The 19,510-nt window shown below is 37.6% G+C and overlaps 1 protein-coding gene across 1 annotated transcript in view; it reads right to left on the bottom strand.

Moving 5' to 3' along the window:
- Positions 1–19,510, bottom strand: part of LOC140166790 (uncharacterized) — a 75,174-nt gene that overhangs the window by 51,128 nt on the left and 4,536 nt on the right. The window contains 11 exon segments of the mRNA XM_072190281.1: positions 1,548–1,580; positions 4,311–4,355; positions 5,729–5,851; positions 6,830–6,880; positions 8,269–8,334; positions 9,299–9,604; positions 9,742–9,937; positions 11,696–11,802; positions 11,805–11,886; positions 12,854–12,925; positions 16,125–16,400. Of these exon segments, the coding sequence (XP_072046382.1) occupies positions 1,548–1,580; positions 4,311–4,355; positions 5,729–5,851; positions 6,830–6,880; positions 8,269–8,334; positions 9,299–9,604; positions 9,742–9,937; positions 11,696–11,802; positions 11,805–11,886; positions 12,854–12,925; positions 16,125–16,400 (1,357 nt within the window).

Genomic DNA, 19,510 nt, shown 5'->3' with positions numbered 1-19,510 from the left:
GCTGCAAAAAAGTGGTCATTTTCATAATTTTAGGTTTACAATGGGAGCATGGGGAAAGAGTTCTGACTGGACTGGGGGAATTTCTACCCATGTCCCCACTCCCAAGCATTGAGGGAGGAAAACTGTTTTTTTAAAGGGGGGCATAATCAACAAATTTTGCAATTTTACTGGGGAGGGGCATGCAAGAGTTCCCATGCACCCCCCCCCCCTAGTGCCACCACTGACGTTTAATGCCCCCAATGCAAAATGATCTAATCACAGCTGCACACAACACATCATTACTTATTTTATTTATTTTTGTCTCCACAAAACAAATACACTTGTATATATTAGTATGACCATATGACATACATGGCAAACAAACAAAAGCATTTTTTTGATAAAGCAATGCAGCACATCACACTATTAATCTGTTAAATGTTAATTACTCTCTAGCCACACAATGTGGAGGCCTGCGAAGAGTTAAGCTGCATGGAACACAAAGTTTTCTACTCAGGACTACTGGTCGGTCTTATCACTATCAATCCAATAATTAGTATGTGATATATTTGAAGCCCAAAGTTGCAAGCCTTCTGACCACAGACAAGAAAATATACAGACTATCCACCAACAGGCAAAGTCCTCATGCTTTGTATGCTATGAATTCTCGCATATTTATGAGGGCTGATCATTCGACTGGCTGTGTGTAACAAATCATGCCTTCGCATTTATGTGATAGAGCATTGTGTCCCTTCGCCTTTATGCATAAGACCATAAAAATATGCAGTTTGTATACGTAGCAGCTTTGCCTTTCGCCCTCTCTTGGCCCTCAATGTAGGGTGATGCTGGGCAGGGGTATCTATTTTTCCGTTATTCGCCCCCAAAGGGGAGGGAATAATTTTACCCCTTTGGGGAAGACTTTTGTATTTTGGAAAAAAAACTAATTTAGGAAACAACAAATCTATAACTGGAGCATGTACATGTATTATTATTTTAATGTGGAAATGGGGCTATTTATGGAATGAAATAGATGGCAGGCAGTGACTGCTCTACAGGGTGGGTGAAATTATTTATCAAGTGTCAGTATCATTTAGGGAAGAATTATGATGGTTAAATATCATTAGCATATCTGTAGCAGTCCCTTGGCTTTTACTCTTTCCATCCAAAAATAATGATTTTGAGGGAAACCAGTGAATGCTTCAGCATAATACAGGGAAGAGCCGGGGTCCATAATTCTTCCCTGCCTGGGCAATGATCATACTAGGTAATGCACACAAAGATCAACTACATGTAGATGGCAACCAGCATACAATTTTCCCTTTTGGATCCATTTCTGTGGGCTTCAGGTTGAATCTGGGGAAGCATGTGACCACGGCGCGGTAGGGTGAGGGAATAATTTTTAAGAATAGACACCCCTGATGCTGGGACCTGTTGGTGGTTGGTCTGTTTATTATTCTGTAAGCTGCATAGATACATGATCTGTTGGGAGAACAAATATTAATCTAACAATCATTCAAGCAATTATTATGTTAGATCAATTCTGCAAACAAAACAATTATAAAACTTACAAGGCTCATTCCAAACGCAGTTAGGTGTTTGTCCTTTACAGATGTCAGCACCAACAAACAGAAACACAAACAAGTGAGTTACTGTCAAATTATTACCCTATGCATGTATGAAACTATACAATTGCTACACTGAATGGCAATTCATTACTTCCCAGAGGCATACTGTATATAAGGAAAGTACATGGATATCCTGAACCAGGCTCTTGATTAAACAGGTGCGACTCTGATGAAAAGTCCGGAAATTAATTACTTGGTCAAGAAAAGGATATGGCACTTTGCATGAATTGAATAGACTTATCTTACTCAAGTTCGATGTATACTCCACTTCGCGAGAAGCTGTGATGAAAAAATCAATTTGCAGCTTCGCACGAAGGCATTCATGCATACTTCATCAAATATCGGCAAGTATCACAAAGAATTGTTGCCCACCCTGTGCTTTCTTATAGAAACTTCGCTGGCCTACTCCCCAAAGTTGAACCAAATCCAATTCTCCGCAAAGCGAAGAAACCTGCTCCGCGAAGGAAATTAAATTCCTTCGCGGAAGTCGTAAAATTACAGCTCAATTTTTCTCGCGGCCTGCAATATCGCCCTCGCGAAGTAGATTATACATCTCAGGCATGAGACTGCACTTTCCTAAAAAACTGAAAAAACTGAAAATGCTTGCGTGAAATTGGGCAAAAGTACCAAAAACAGGCTGAAATTAAATAAAGTTATGGAAATTTTGACTATAAAAAAAAACTGAATTCAGTTTTTAAACTGAAAATTCTCATGCCTGACATCTGACTTAATGCTATGGTGATACATTTGTAACAGATAAATGAAGGGAGATTCTTCTGCATGCTGACAAAGTTGAGTGATCCTACTGTGTCATATATACCAGTGAACTCATACTCTGACAAGATATATATGATATGATCAAGCAAAATCAGTTGAAAGTAGGATGTATTGATTTTCAGATATAGCCAAACAAAGACAATAATTTCTTTTGTTGCATAATGTTTTGGAAATACTTTTATATGTTCATATCTTTGGAACTAAATGTTTAATTTCAATGGGGTTTCCTCAAAATGTAGCTTTGCAAATGCTTATACAATCATGTAAAAAACTGAAAATTGAATATGCTCGACTTCAGACTGATTTTGCTTGCTTACACCACATATCAACATTGATCATGTAACATACAAGGGATATTGGCATACAACTGAAACATATAATGACATATACGTGCAAGGGATTTTTGAGCCACCCTGATTTGCAACTCTACCTTTCACCCTGATGTGACAGTGCACATTTTAAATCGCTAGCATTCGCTCAAGCGTGGTGTACACATGCACATGCTTAAAGACCCTGCATAGATGCACAAGCCAAACAGCTGCTAAAACATGTTGACGTCACTGCCACATCAGGTTGAAAAATGGTATAGACATGGTTATCAAGCAGGTCTTAACCATGTGAAACTCGCAATGTTGCCAGTTGTGTGAAATCACTCTCCCGCTATGACAAGTCTCAATCACAGTATTGCCAGTTGCACATGGGCGATGGCAGCCATCTTGGACATTTTGCGACTTTATGCTCATTTTCTGGGAGCAGGTCACAATTTTTTCTCCATCGATTTCAATCATGTTACAATAGTATGACATAAGTAAAATGTGATATGTGTAACATGAACCTATCTTCATACATACGCGCTATATAATGGCGCGCGTGATTGGTCGAGAGCCGGGCATAAACAGCGTTTATGCCCGGTGGCCCAGATGTGCGATTGCAGTGGTAGGGAGAACGAACGAAATTCATGGTTTTTAATGATGTTTCTTGTTATTTTTTGTTAATATTTTGATGAAATATGAATCACAAAATGTTCTGGTATGTATGAACGGGGTTCATTCATATATTTTCATGACTAAGCGGTTGTTTATGCCCTCAGGCATAGCGGCCCTCGGGCATAAACAACCGTTTAGTCATGAAAATATATGAATGAACCTAAATCATTCATGAATGATGAAAAATTTCATGGTATCACATTTAAGGCCATTGTACATTATTCTTATCATTGTGATGCACTACTGTATTTAAGCACTTCGAACACCCCCTCCTTCCCCAGGAAATGTGGGGCAATGATGGTAACTTATCACATTTAAGTACATTCTCCGACCCCTATGCTGTTGTTTCTACATCCAATTCCCACCGGTTGAAGGGTTGGGAGATTACATAATGTGTCAAAATGATGCATGCCCCTACCCCAAGAGCACACCAACTGGTTAATCCCTATAATCCCAGCTTACAATCCCCCAGTGCCTCACATTTCCCCAGATACAGTCTGTCTACTCGGGACGCACACATTGTGCCGACTTTAAAGGCACGCATACCTGCAGCAGAGACGCAGCACTGCGCACTGTCTACGCCAGGGGTTCTCAATAGGCGGCCCACGGGCCAAATCCGGCCCACCAGACAATTGTGTTTGGCCCTTGAATTGGTCTAAAATATAAAGGAAAACATAAGAAATTCAAGTGCATTTGGCCCTCAAGCAAGCAACTTTGAAGTATGTTTTGCCCGTCAATGGCCCTTGAACATTTCTAATTGAGAACCCCTGGTCTACGCGCTGTATACATGCGCGTTGTTACTTTGTACTTCAAAGTGGTCAGACTGTAGGGGTGGAAGTACTCAAATAGTGCACAAATTACAACAAAACAAAACAAAAAAAAGAGTGATCACTGTCTTTAGAAACAGTTTACAGTTGCACAGTACTGCAATTGACATTCTTACCACTTAAATCAAATGTGCTGTCATCATCAATGGGAGTGCTCAAACCTAGGAAGTGATAAATGAGTGCGATGAAAACACAGTGAATGATGGTGATGAGATAGAATGTAATACATATGCAAATATCAAAAGGCTTTGGCACACTTTGCTACAGATCACACAGTGAAAAAAGATTGATACTTGTCTGCCCTAATGTCCACTGTGTTCTAATAAACATAATGAACTGCTGAAAAAATACTGTATGTGACTGGAGAGTGTAAACCCATAGCATATGTGACACGATCTGGTCCGATCGGGGGCCAAAGGCAGCAAATTTGAAATTGAGATAAAGGTAAAATATAGAGTAAAAAACAATAAAATATATAAGAAAATAGGGATCAAAAAAGTTCATAACTTTAGAACCGAGTATGCTAGACCTTTGGTGTTTTCAGTATATGATAGCCTATTGTAAGTATAATGTAACTCAATTTTCAAAAATGCCTCCTTTGGCCCCCATGGACCAGATCATGTTACATATATTGTGGCTGTGAAGTAAATGGGCTATTCCAGTTTAAATCCATACACCCCTAGTGGAAGACATGACCTCTCCCACACAGGGAGTGTGAATTTCAAATGGAATCACCCATTCAGGTTAACCCATTTGAAATTCACACTCCCTGCATGGGAGAATAAGATCGTGTCTTCCACAGGGGGTGTATGGATTTAAACTGGAATACATGTATCCCAATTTGTGCAAAAGTGAAAATGATACCCTACTCCAGATATAATCAAAAGATGGGGAAATGGATTTTGTGGTGAATAATGATATCCAATATTGAACTTGGAGATGTGCCAATGTGAAAAAAAATCACTGAGCATGAAAGTGAAATCTTTGCAAAGATGGTGCATCAGTATGTACATCAAAATGCTAATTTGCCTGTAACAAATTATAACTCGCAAATTTTCCTCAAATTTACACTTCAAACTTGATATAAAATTCAGGACATTTCCCTGAATGCAAACAGAAAAGACTTACCGTATTTCGTCAAATAGTCGCCCCCCCCCTCAAATAAATGCCCCCCACCACTTTTTCAACCAAGATGTTTAAAAAACGCTGATATTTCCATGCTATCTTGTGTAGTGAGCTTACCAATTTGCCCACATGGTCGCTAATAGCGTCAATAATTGGCGAAAATCTGGATTTGAAACCCGAAAATGAACTAGACCAGAAGTCAGTGTTTCTAGTTCATAGTTAGCCATTTTAGCGTGAGTTTTAAGTTTACCTAATGATTTTAATGAGAATTATCGTTCTAAAATTGACCTTGAATAAACGCCCCCCCCCCTTGGGAAAATGTAATTTATTTGATGAAATACGGTAACCACAGTTGACAGTTTGAACAAAAATAGAACCATACGTAACACAGAGAGTGAGGTAAGCTTACCACTGAGGGTTGTGGATGATGCCGACACAAATGACTTGTGTATCTCTGTCGCAGTGAAGTCTAATTCCCATGAAGCATGTGATAAATGGGGTGAAAATGATTGCTTAGTGTATGTGGAAGAGTCTACAAGAATATGAATGAAAAGTGCAATGGTTACAATATTGATGGACTATTAAAAAAAACCTTTGAATGATTTCTATACTACATGGGCTTCTTCCAGTTGAAATCTGTACACTCCCTCCCACATTAGGGAGTGTGAATTTCAAATTAAGTCAGCCATAGGATTACAGGTAACCCCATTGAAATTCACCCTCCCGATGTGGAAGATAATGGTCATGTCTTCCATTGGGATGTATGATTTCAACTGGAATAACCCATGTATACACTTAATTTTGAATAAAGTAAAATGTTTACAGAATTGTCTTCAACACAGTGATAAATAAATGAAGGATATGTAGACTGCTCAGTGCCAGAAGTGGGCAAGAGCAATAGCTGCCATATGTAGATGAGTGTGTGTAAATTGCCAAATGTTCACAAGGTAGCTATTGCACTTACCCATTTCTGGCACTGATGTGAATAAACAATACAAAATATGCCAAAACATCAGGTTTGACAAAAACTTGACTTTCATTTTAATAAAAGATCGTACATGATGGCTTTAAAGGTCCGTGACCCAATCAACAGCCTCATTCCCCCCACATTTATTGATCAAAACTGAGATTTTGGTATCAGAAGAAAGCTCATATTTTTCTCATTTCCCCAGTGAAATTAAACGCCCAAGATATGTTTCGTTTTAAATGATGTAAACAAAAACTTATTCAGTATTCACCTTCCAAAGAGATTACACCCAAAGAGTATCGACTTGGAATTGCCCTGTCTGTAAAGCTATTGGAAATATACAAAGGTTTCACATGGAGCGCTGAATTAGTGCGTGTTATGCAGAACGCAAATAAGAACACACTTTAAATTGAACTTATATGGACGCATAGTAAAATAATCCAGAAGTACGCTATTTTGCCCTATATGAGCGGCACGCAAACTTGGCGGAGTTGGTTCTCTTTGGGTATAATATCTTTAGTTTTGACACACCCTTTGACTCACCTGATTGTATAGAGCCATAGTCACTTGGTTCTTCATCAATTTCAGGAAGGGCTGTCAGGAAAAAAAATTGAATTGGAACAAAATAAGTAATGATAAGAAATGAAATTTCTACACCAATTGAATTTTGGCTTATAATTCATAATTAAGCTCGAAATATTTGCTCAATCCTCTTCAGCCCTACCACCATTGATACCATGCTGCTGATTGGCTCAATAAATCATGATAGTCTTTATGTAACCAATCAGCAGGTAGCACTCATGGGGTTAAGCCTCTTCACCCCTACCACCATTGATACCATGCTGCTGATTGGCTCAATAAATCATGACAGTCTTTATGTAACCAATCAGCAGGTAATTTGCCAATAATTTGCAGGTTTAAGGTATCAAATTTCCTGTAAATTGTAAAGAAATACACAAAATCATGTAAAAGACCTGGAAAAGTATCCAAATCAAAACTTGGGCTATTCTTGTTGAAATCCATACACCTCCTATGGAAGACATTACCTTAATCTCCCACACAGGGAGTGTGAATTTCAAATGGGGTTGCCAGAATAGGCAACTTCATTTGAAATCTACACTCCCTGTATGGGAGATTAAAGTAATGTTTATGGATTTTAAACTGGATTAGCCAATTAGGTCCCTTTTTTGCCATCCTAACATCCTGCATAGGTATCATTTTCCCATAATATTACCTTCACTTTTGTTGGAGTACATGTATGTGAACTCAAACAAATTTTAACACCAAAATAACGTCCCTCCCCACCACTGGGCTGATGATAATAATGAGGTGTACTGGAGAGTATCAGTCTCATATTTACATTTACTTTTGGAGCATGAGAATTCAAAACATGTAAGATCCAAGAAAAGTTCCTATCCCCTGGGCTAATGATAATGAGGTATACTAGAGCATCTGGTGAAAGTGCATGATGGTGGTTAATGGTCAAAAAGTTTGCTTGTTTTGATCTTAATATCTCACCCTTTTCAGGTTCTTATTTTACTATTTCTTTCTTCTGAAAACTTCTGTGTTTTAATAGCTATGAGCTGCTTTAAACTATTACTGTATTAATTGGTACTTCAATCAAACAGTTCAGATTAAATTATCAGTAGTTAGAATTAAGCACACAAGAGAGAACTTCAGACAAAATTAAAAAAGATAAATAAAAAAAAGTTTAAATCAATGTAAAAAAAAAGATGAAATCAATGTCCAATATAGTCTGCTATTCCAATAGAATTAACATCATTAAAGGATTTACAGCATTACAGTATGGTTAAGCGAAATTGGACACAAACTTTTTCAATAAGGAAAAAATTAAACATATTAAACGAAAAACATAGCTACGTAAAAGCCTATGAGATGCTATTAATTATCAATTAAATGGTTAGGCAAAAAGCTATTTGTTTTAAATAAATTAGAAAATCCATTCACTCCACACATCTCACTCTTTAACATAGCTATCTCACCCTTTTCAGGTTCTTGTTTTACTGTTTCCACTGGAGGTTGATTCACTGTTACATAGAACAACAATATGATGATGATACTGTCACTAGATGATAAATGGTTGAAAATGAATTAAGTGTGCACTGTGCAAAAGATAAACAGGAAGAGAAAAATGCAGATGAAAATGATTGATATATAGATAGTGTGAAACTGATCAATGAGGTGATTTGTTAATAGAATGCACTGTCCACTAGCTGACACATGAACATTTTTTACTGACATTTTTGTTTAAAAACTTTGCAACATCATGAGTGAATGTTCTCAGTCATACAGTAGTTGTAAACAGAAAGAACTGGAATTGAATCTCTTACTGGAATTTACTTATTGCAAACTCGCAATGTTGTGCCTGGAGCCTACAGACTGCATCAGCTGGCAACTAACCTGCTGAAGTTTGCAAAAAGTAAGTTCCAGTAGGAGATTTAATTCCAAACTTTCCTATTTTCTGCATCATCTATATAAGTAGAAGGCTGTCTGCTGTTTGATACTCCTTCTAAAATATCATAAAATGAGGACAATGAATTATAATGAACTAATTTAACTTTCAAGTCCTTCTTTTTATTATTTTTATACCATCATTTTGTAGTTCTACTTGGCCATCTCGAGTCATATCAAACTGCTGCACATAAAATGTAGTGCCACATTTTCAAAATTGAATTCCCTTTGTTTTGTCCTTGTATTCTTGATGTGGTCAAAAATTAAAAGTATTTCAGTCTATTTAAAGATTAACCCCCTGGACACTACTGGTCATCTTACAGCATTTCTGATTGGTTGATAACTTGAAATATTCATTTCAATTGCCAATTATGACTAGGCTTTAAACTATTTATGGTCAAACTTGCATTTGCAGATGATCTTATTAATACCCTCCTTGATTGGTTAAAATTGGACACAATATTCATTTTGGCCAATCGGCAGGTAGTTCTCATGGGGTTAAAACATGCAGTGATGAACTATTATTTGTCAGCAACTTACCATCAGACTCATAAGTAGGTAAATATATATGAGGAAGGCTAGTGAGGAACCGTCTGCTGCCATCATCATTATCAACATCAGACGATGACACTTTGCCAGCATCATTATCATCATCAGACGATAACACTCTGCGAGCATCATACACAGTGGATGTATGCGAGATCGACAGTCTTTGCAATGTTTCATCATTTTCATCATCAGACGATAAAACTTTGCCAGCATCATTCACAGCCGATGTATGCAAAACTGGCAAGCCTTGCAATGTATAATCACTAGAGGGCAGCAGATTAGGATCATTTAAAGGTACTTTTAAAGATGAAAGTTTTGGTTTGTTATTCAAAAGATGCACCAAAAGTTTTGGTTTATTATTAGAAAGATGCAACTTTTTGTCCGAAAGAAACGGCCTATCGTTAGAAAGATATGGTTTTCCATTGATAATAATCAATCCTGGATTGGAAAGACTTGATTGTTGATTAGTAAGAGCCAATTCCTCACTAATGATGCTTCCTCTACTAGACAGATCTTCTCTTGCAAGAGCTGAAAGAGTTTCTTCTTCGATAGTGGAAAGAACATCATCTCTGATAGATTGAAAGGTGCTAACGTCACGCCACAGTGCATTGCAGTAACGACAACAGTGAGCTACAGTGTATATAGATAGAGATGTAGAAGAGATTGAGAAACACAGCATATACTACATACACTATAGGCAAAATATCTAATTCTCGATCATGAGAGGATGTACATTCCACATACTGTTGGAACAACACAATCGCGCAACCACAGACCATGATTGGTCAATTCTCGAAAGATATGCTTGCGCTGTAAGCATGTGGCTTTGCGTAGTACGCTTGAAGCAATATTCTGTGCGTACCCAAGTTGGCTCGCATGATCGAGAATTTAATATTTTGCCTATACCAATTGTTGCCAACCCCAATAGTACACAGCTGCCGAGGTACTTAGTGGCTACTTAAGTACCAGTGCAGTACCAGTGTGTATAATGTAAGCACGATTCCAATGTGTGTACTCTGGAGTACCTACACAGGTAATCTAGAGTGCCGATGAAGTAGCTGGGCAGTATGTACATGGGGCAGCAGCAATAGGAATCTGGTTGTGTATTACATTAACTTACAAGTGAGTTCACATATCACTAATCATGAAAGGTGATTAATCCCTAAGCTAGAATGGGTGACAACTATAATAGCCATCATATATCAAAAGGATTTCTTGACACCATCACCTTTTCTGATTGGCTGGCATTTGTCTTGGAAAAAGATATTCTGCCAACAAATTCACCCTTTTGATATGGCTATACACATGTATCAGGTAGAGGACTAATCTACATATCACACTTAAGGGGGCTAGCATTTTCTTCACAAGGGGGTCCCAAATTTACAAAAGTCTGCATCAATAAAATTGCGACCCCCTATTTCGGCAACAAAAAGTTTGACTTCTCCCCTCCCCCACCACAGATACACCTTATCCCCTAAACAGGCTAAAATTGTATTGAAATCAATCTTTTTGAATAAAATAAACACACTATCTGTGGTCATCAAAAATTTTATTACCCCCTATTTTTCTTTCCAAAAATGACCCCACACCTTCCGAAGAAAAGGCCCCTAAGGCATCTACATGTATCAAAGAACCTCAGGATTGAACTGTTTAACATAATATGCAATGTATGAATATCCACTCACTTTGTGGCATTTTTCTCTACCAGGTCTACAACAAACTTAGTCTTTCATGAGAAAATATTTCTTTTTTAACCAAACTATCTGCAAGCTGACCAAGAATTGTATTGTGGGAATGTGTTCGGGGGCTATGTATATCTTCGAGTGAATTCAATTACAGCAGAACTCCATCTACAACAGGGTCTTAGCTAGCCACACGTCTGGCCGTCATTTTAGATGGCCAGTTTGCTCCTGGGACGGGCAAAATTAATGCCTTTGATAGATGCTATATTATAAATTGTATGTTTTGATAAGCTAAGTGACCTTTTTAGTAGATCCAATTTGTAGAACAAGGCCATATCAGCACATATTTGAACTCTTTGAACCCCCAATGGGCTATACATGTGTGGTAAATGTTTTAGAGGTCAAATTAGGTCAGGCAATTTAATTCAAATGACGGGCAACCCTCAAGACCTTGCAAGAAACTTTCCAAAAAAACATTATTTGGAGTTTGAGGAACTAAATACCTGATACAGGTGTCTGTACAAACATGCATTATTGTATTACCAATATATTGTAATGTTTTGTGGAGGGTGTCTGCCCTTCGTCTCTTTCATCAAAATACCTTTAACATAATATTAGAGGCATATGCTTGTAGAGGAATTCTATGGTATATCATGATCTTGCCAGATAGATTAAATCTTTCAAATATCTCACATCATTCTCATACCTGGCTTTTTTTCTTCTGGTGGTGCCAAGCTTGGTATTTTCGAGCCGTCCGTTCTTTCCAAGACCAGAATTCTGGTTTCTTGATGACTTTTTCTTTGCTGGTTTCTCTACCTGTGGTTCCGGTAGCTTCTCTTTGTGCATGTGTTGCCAGAATCGAGGGCACGGAATGTGGGGAAGACCCTCAAAATCAGGCTAAATTTGGCAACAAAAAATTGTGTTAGAGATGAAGACTATAATATATGAATTATATTATACTTTATATATATTTGATTATAATCTAAAAAGTGCATGGCACTCAATGGTCTGTATCAAAAAGTGTATTCAACTTTTTGCACATCCAGTTGACATCTATACACCCCTACGGAAGACACAACCTTAATCTTCCACATATTAAGTATAAATGGAGTTCCCTGGATGGGTGTGTTTATTTGAAATCCACAACCCTTATGTGTGAGATCAAGGTCATGTCTTCCATTGATTTCAACTAGAATAGCCCATTTCACAAGGCTAATTTTCCAACCCAGACAAAATACCAATGCTGTGAATTCTCGCATATTCATGAGGGCCGAACATTCAATCGTGCCATGTCTAACAATCATGCCAGTGTTGTGTAGAGCTTTGCATGTTTTTGCATTTACAAGATGGACCATAAAATTATGTGGTATGTGCATAGCAGTTTTGCCTATCGCATTTCATGGAACAATGAATCAGCCCTCATTATTATCGGGTGATGCTGAAACTTTGACTGTTTGAAGTTTGTCTGTATCTCTTTAGTCCATGACCTAAACAATGTAGCATTGTTGCTTATACAGTAATTTACAGTAATATATACTGTAATCGTAGACATTAAATACCAAAACAAGATCACTTGGTCACAATACCTGAATCAAGTGTAACTACTTCTCTCCATGGGGGAAATGTACACCTGTATAACACTTATTTCATTTTAATGTGTAGATTTAGGAACCAACACACAGCTTATTAGCTCAGTATTGCAGTCAATGTTTTGGCCAGGATGTGGCTTACCTGCCCTGCCCCTTGTTTTAACAATATAGATCCCCTTAAAAATTGTATGAAAATTTAAAAATTTAATTTTCAATCCAACTGAAAATGCAAGAAAATATAGCAAAGATGTTTTTTCTTGTCCCTTTATACATACCAGGTAATGCATGAGTCCTCTGTCGATGAGTGACATCGTCCTGGCGATATTGAGATATGCTCGACAACCATCCTGAAAATTGAATGAAACAAAAAATACCAGGATATACTGTTAAACAATTGAATCAGTGGTGTAACCAATGGGGGGGACTTTAACCTTCCATAAATCATGGACATTATCGTCTCAGTATCTACCGAACCCTCATCAATTTTCCTGTCAAAATAGATCAATGTCGGCCATATTGTACATTGCTGAAATTTCCATCCTAATAAACACCCCTATTTCAAAAATGTCACACCCCAGGGCGTTTAAAAATATAGTATACCGGTATAGGAAATTACAAATATCGCAAAATAACCACAAAATTATAATGACAAAAGTAATCTTTTGAATTGATACAAAACATTCAATACATAACCATGGAAAAAGCAATAAAGATTATCGAAACCTGCACTATTTATTGAGTTATTTGTCTTTTTGATCAAATATTGATCACAGTGGTCTTCCGGATGCCACAGGCGTCATTGATTCTTTTATTAAGTTGCCATAATCAATGCACTGGTAATGTCCGACTTAACATTCATTTCGTCCCATGTTGATGCAAACATTGTCATATTCATCAATATATTTCAGTATTGATTGTATCAATTTAGACACCATACTGAATGTGCCACTAACCCACATCTAGACATCCAATTGTATACAATGAATATTTAATCAACTCATAGGGACCTTTTGTATTTATTTAAATGAGTATGAATGGTATTTGTGTAAATATTCAGTGATTGCACCTAATGCAGCATGAACAGGTTTATATCGCTTTCAAGTTCATTTTGAAGAATTACTTGTAAAAGTAACACATCTTTTCCCATTTGTATGAGCTTACTAAATGATGGACAACAGCAATTACTGTATTTGAGCCTTATGGTAGGCAGCAGGAACTGCGGAAGACAATTACAAGAGATGGAGAGATGAGATCCTGGAGGGGGTACTGGGTACAAATTACCACACAAGAATGTGCCACAAACATGGGTAGCATTTTCAGCCTCTTGGTATATATTGTATCAAATACCCCTTTTGCTACTAGGCCAATTTTAGTATATGGATGGTAGTAGAGGAAAAGACCTAATGTCTGGTGACCAAATCTTTGTAACAAAGGTTTGAAAGTGTTTTTGGCATGCCTGAAGGAGCTGAACAAATTTGGCTTGGACTGCCCTCTTCAAAGTGTCAGGAATTTTTGGTAGGGGTCAAGGTCAAACAGGGGGTCAAAATGATTAATTATCCCAATTCTTTTAAAAAGTATACCAAATTACTCGCCTGGTCATAAGGAATCCAAAAAGGTATAATAGTTTACCCTATCTGCGACCTTTGAGTTTTAGCCTTTATTTCCCAAAATTAACCAAATTTAAACATTTGACTATTAAAATATTGCCAGTAAGAACTAAATAAAGGATTATTGGGAATTAGCTATGTTTCATTTGGCAATACAGGATAATATTTTTTAATCCACAAAAAGTAGTGAGTGTATATTTCTGGAATAGGGAGTAGGACCTAACTATATAAAGTTGTTGAATTTAATCATTGTGGAAATTGCAACAAAAAAAAAAAATCTATTGAACAGCAAGCTCATTCAATGTGTTCCTGGCTGTTTAATTCCCTGTCGAAGTGACATAATAATCGGATTAACTACCAAAGCAATAGATTAATACAATTTTTGAACAAATCGCCCTGCACTACAAGTAGGTTGCACTCATCACCTGTGTATCTCTGCAAGCGCAGATTGAATACAAAGATATTAATCTTTATGATGCGAGTAATCAGCATTTCTGTGACATCTATGATTCAATGCATCTAGGTACCACATGAACGTTGTAGTGCAGGGCGATCTATTCAAAAATTGTTTTCATCTATTGCTATGGTAGTTAATCTGATTATTATGTCACTTCCCCGGCGAATAGAAAAGCAACCAAACTATGAAATACAGCCTCAGAGTGAACACTAATGTTTAGAATAGCACTGTGAGTATACTGCTGCATGGGTAAATATACCATGTCAATATTTGCGAGCATTGTGGAATAAAAATTAACCAGGCTCTAACACATTAAAGAGCTTTCCATACTTGTTAGAGTAACTTGGGTAAACATTAAATATGTGCATATTAGAATTGCAATTGCTCCCCCGGAATTTTGAGGTGGTGGGTCTTTGGGAACTGACGGTGTACTGGTAAAAGGGATCTTTTGGAGTTGCCAATAGGTAAAAAGGGTGAAGTTTTTGGAGCTGCCAACAGTTAAAATCAAGGGTCTTTTTTGATTTGCAGGTTGAAAATCGCCTAAAACCCAAGATATGTGAGGAATGGGCAATTTAGGAGTCATTTAGAGCTGAAATGATCAAAATCAAAGCGTCAGCAGAGTGCAACACTATCGTAAGTACAGTAGAATGCAATAGCTGCCATTTGCAACATTTCAATAAATGTACTTACTTTTAACCAATAACAGTTTAACACTAGAAAAAACACCCAACTACATGTAAAGGTGATATCTTGGGTTTAGCTTAGTGGCCATCAGGAAAGTATACAGAACATCAACAGATTCAACACTTTATATAATGAGCATGATGAGGGGAGTGCTGAAAACAATAGGGGTTTTACAAAAGGCAGCTATTGCATTCTACTGCACTTACGATAGTGTTGCATTCTGCCAACAAAAGGTCTTTCAGTACTCTGTTTTGGTCAAATTCTGGCGTCAGTGTTACGCAGTCCAAAAACAGGGGTCTTTCCGGGGCAGCATACCCGTACAGTCATCATTTGTACAACTTTGGCACTTTGAATGTAGAATTTTGCTTGTGCATGCAAAATTGTGTGTTATATCAGCCCATTTTGAGGAAAAAGTTGTGCACATATATTTTATTTTCTAAATCAATTTTCCATTATGTTTTGTTACCTGGAGAGGTTTGATCATTTCTCACCTCCTTTTTTAACCAAATCGACGGTAATAACTCTTGTAGTGAGGGATCAAGATTTAACCACAAATTGCCTCAGGTAAAACTCACTTCCTGGGAACTAAATACCACACAAGGTCATTTGTATGTAACTCATTGACCATTTGTGTTATATATACTGCCAATAGCTATATGATATCCTTGTGATCTGGTCAACTCATTGACATGTACCAACCTCAGGAGGGAATTCAATTTTTGATCAATTCTCTCCAGGTAGTGAAACGTAATGCTAAATAAAGCCCCCCACCCCCATACACACACCCTTCCAGTTTACCTTTTTGCCAGACACCCATGCACTGAGGTACTCATTCCACTTTGGATCCTGCAGCATTTCAGCATTGACAGTTAAACTGGTTTCCCCTGCCCCACCACATCTTAAGACTGGTAACCTGAAGTCATCACTGTGTGATCGCTTGTGGTGTGCAGCGCCCTCAAACTGTGCTCGGTATGGTAAGTCATAGCGTGGAGATGTCAGACTCTGCGTGAGTTGTGAGGTGTGACGTCTTGCTGGATCAGCTTGGTTTGTTTTAGGACTAAAGCTTACCCGATGCTTGAAAAAAGAAACAAATTCAAGAATACATTATCTTGAAAAGACTGGCTAAAAATTTTGTCCCCCCCCCCTTACCCTCCAGTAAAATCTCAAAATTACGAAAATTTACACTTTTTGTAGCAAATTGCCCAAAATTTGTTGATTTTCCCCCTGACATTCACTTTGCTCCCCAATGCCCCCCCCCAAAAAAAACCTGGTGCCACCACTGGCAATATCTTGGATCATCATAGGTATCAGAGTACAGCACAGGGTACACTGCACAGAGCCTGTGCTAACTGAGAGCAGATCTTTTTGCCATCTCCAATTTTCCCTGTGAGCAGATCGTTTTGCCCCCATATTACCATATTATAGAGCAATTTTTTTCGTATGAAAATTCGAGCAAAGTTAGCATCAAGTGGATCACCCAGACCAAAAAAGTAGGCCTACCCCCTGGTCTAAGCATGCCTTTTTTAGATTTAGAAGGTGCCCCATAAATGTGTGCCAAAAATACATGACCCGGTCACATGCCCCTTACAGCTGGTCAAAATTTACTTGTCAAATGTCTTGCCCCAATTCCCCAAGTTCCCCAATGCCAAATTATATCACAGTCCCTAAATCTATTTCAAGATTTACATACAAATAATATTATTGGGAACTGTGCAATAATTATGAGCCCTGGGGGCGGGAAAATTAGGGGGGCAAGAATTTTTTGGCCAGCTGGGGGGCAAGCAATTGTTGGCCATCCGAGATCGAGAAGAGAGGGAGCAAGCAATTTTTGACACACTTTCATGCCTTGGGGCGCCTTTTAAATAAAATGCTCTAAAAATATATTAAAGTAATAGGAAAACAATTTAGACTTGCTTAATGAGCTTTGATGCAACATATCTATTTAATATCCAGACCCACAGCAGCTGAAGGGAGTATCCCATTAGGCTTTGTGGTACCATAATAGAACTGAATGTGCCATAGAAAATGTACACAAAATCCCTCACTTCAACTTTAAATAACTTGCTTAAATCAAGGAAGCTTAGACTTTTGTTTGCAAAAATATGACCCCTAAAGTATTGTGAAACTATCCATGGCTCTTAATATCTAAGCGGCTCTTGTTTATATTTTGCATACATTTGCTATGGGGCATGCAGATATACTGCAATGCATGATGGGATACTCCCTTCAGCTGCTGTGATCCAGACCATTTAAGGTTTGCAAATATGGATCAAAAAAATTTGGCATACCTGTCAAAAGGGGGGGGGCAAGGTTTTTTTGGCAGACTGTGGGGGGAAAGCAATTTTTGGCAGGCCGAGGAAAGAGGGGGTAAGCATTTTTTGGCATGCCATTTGGAAATTTTACCCCAGGGGGGCTCATACTTATTGAACAGACCCTAAATAAGAGAGGAAAAATCTGCATATATCATGTATATATTTGAGGAAAGAAGAATTACGCATCGCACACTAGCACATTTAAATATGAATTTACAAATGGAAACAACATGCATAGGCAGATATACCAGAGTAAAAACTCTTCTTCTTCTTCTTCTTAAAAGTGTAGACTTCAGGTACTGAAGATTTCACTCTGGACATGCATGTTATGTTTCCAATTTGTAAATTCATATATTAAATGTGCTAGTGTGCAATGCGTAATTCTTCTTTCCCCTGTATATTGATATATTAAGAATAACAATTAAGCATCATTAAATTGATCTTGTGTACTAGTTTGTAATGTTTGAATGTTTCCATGTTCCAGTGTATGATGCGTAAGCCTCTTTCTCTGTGTAAAAGAATCAGCGTTCCGAAAAAGGAGGAGGCGTGGGCCGGGATTTTTAAGTCCCTCTGGATATTAATAAAAATAAATCAACAGTGCAAATATTAGCACTCTATAAATTGGCTAGTTTTAGCGTGGTTTTACACCAAAACATTTTCGTGCACATAGACAAATAAACAAAGATAAATCCAAAAATGCAAACAGTGTCATATCTGAAGTAAAATTTTGGATCACTTCAAAGCTGCAAACCTATTTTTGAACAGACATTAAGATAAACAAACAAAACAAACCTTTTCTTCCCACAAACAAAACGAAAGTATATATCCCAAGTTCATATCACAAATAAAAGCAATTTATAGTCCGATTTCTCAGTCAAAGTCAGTATAAAAATATAGTTCAGTATTTAGTTAGCATGTTATTAATTGTTCTCTGGCATATATTTATAGTGGCGAAGATGAAAATCGTGAAACAAATGTCCTCCAGACCGGAATAGAGTTTTTAGATTCTGATGATACACGTTGTGGTTCAGGTTCACGATGATAGTCATTTGCCTTAGAAGAAATATAATTGCACGGAGTACGAGAGGAGATGGGCATCCCAGATGGCGGAGTTGATATGTCCAAATTCAGTTGTTGTGATGAATCCATAGGCCTACTGTACTCTTGTCTACAGCGGGGGTGGGTGAAGTGCTTACATGTGTAGAACTTCAACTGGTGAACTTGATATTGAGAGTTGTATATTTTTGCACACTGATGATCCATTTGGAGGAATTGTTTTGGCATGTTTAGTGGGTAATTTACTACCAGTGACACAATTGCCATCACGTCCAGTTATATTTATTGCTTCTGAAGTCCTTCCTGAAACACTGATAATGTCAAAGACAATAATTTCACCTTGTCCAACACTGGCACGCTTGTGTCTAGGGTTCGCTTTAGCAATTCCTGATTTATGAATAAAAATGTCTTCTGCATTGTCTGTTCTGGTAACAAATCCATACCCTTTAGTCACGTTAAACCATTTCACAGTTCCCTCAACATTTGTTGCAATTATTGGTACAGGTGTATTATCCGGGGTATTATCAGGTGAGGTAGAAACATTTGAAGTCGAAGAAACATTCACTGTCTTTGGATTCTTGCATTTGCAAGGCTGCTGATGCACAAGTTTATTTTCCAGTTCTTTAACTTTGCTTTCCAGTTGCTGCAATCTCTTTAATAAAGTCTCCATTGTAAAAACTGATGGTGCTATAAAACGATACACTTGGTGATAAAATGAAGAATAATACAGATGACACAGAGCTATTTGTTGACAACAATATATTTATTTCATATGAAAAGTCCTACAGCAAAATGGTGGAGGTGGTCTAGCAAGGA

Source organism: Amphiura filiformis, chromosome 12 (assembly GCF_039555335.1).
Source record: "Amphiura filiformis chromosome 12, Afil_fr2py, whole genome shotgun sequence".
In the NCBI taxonomy this organism is placed as follows: Eukaryota; Metazoa; Echinodermata; class Ophiuroidea; order Amphilepidida; family Amphiuridae; genus Amphiura; species Amphiura filiformis.
Note: the sequence above shows the minus strand (reverse complement) of the source record. Positions and strands in the feature narration are given on the sequence as shown.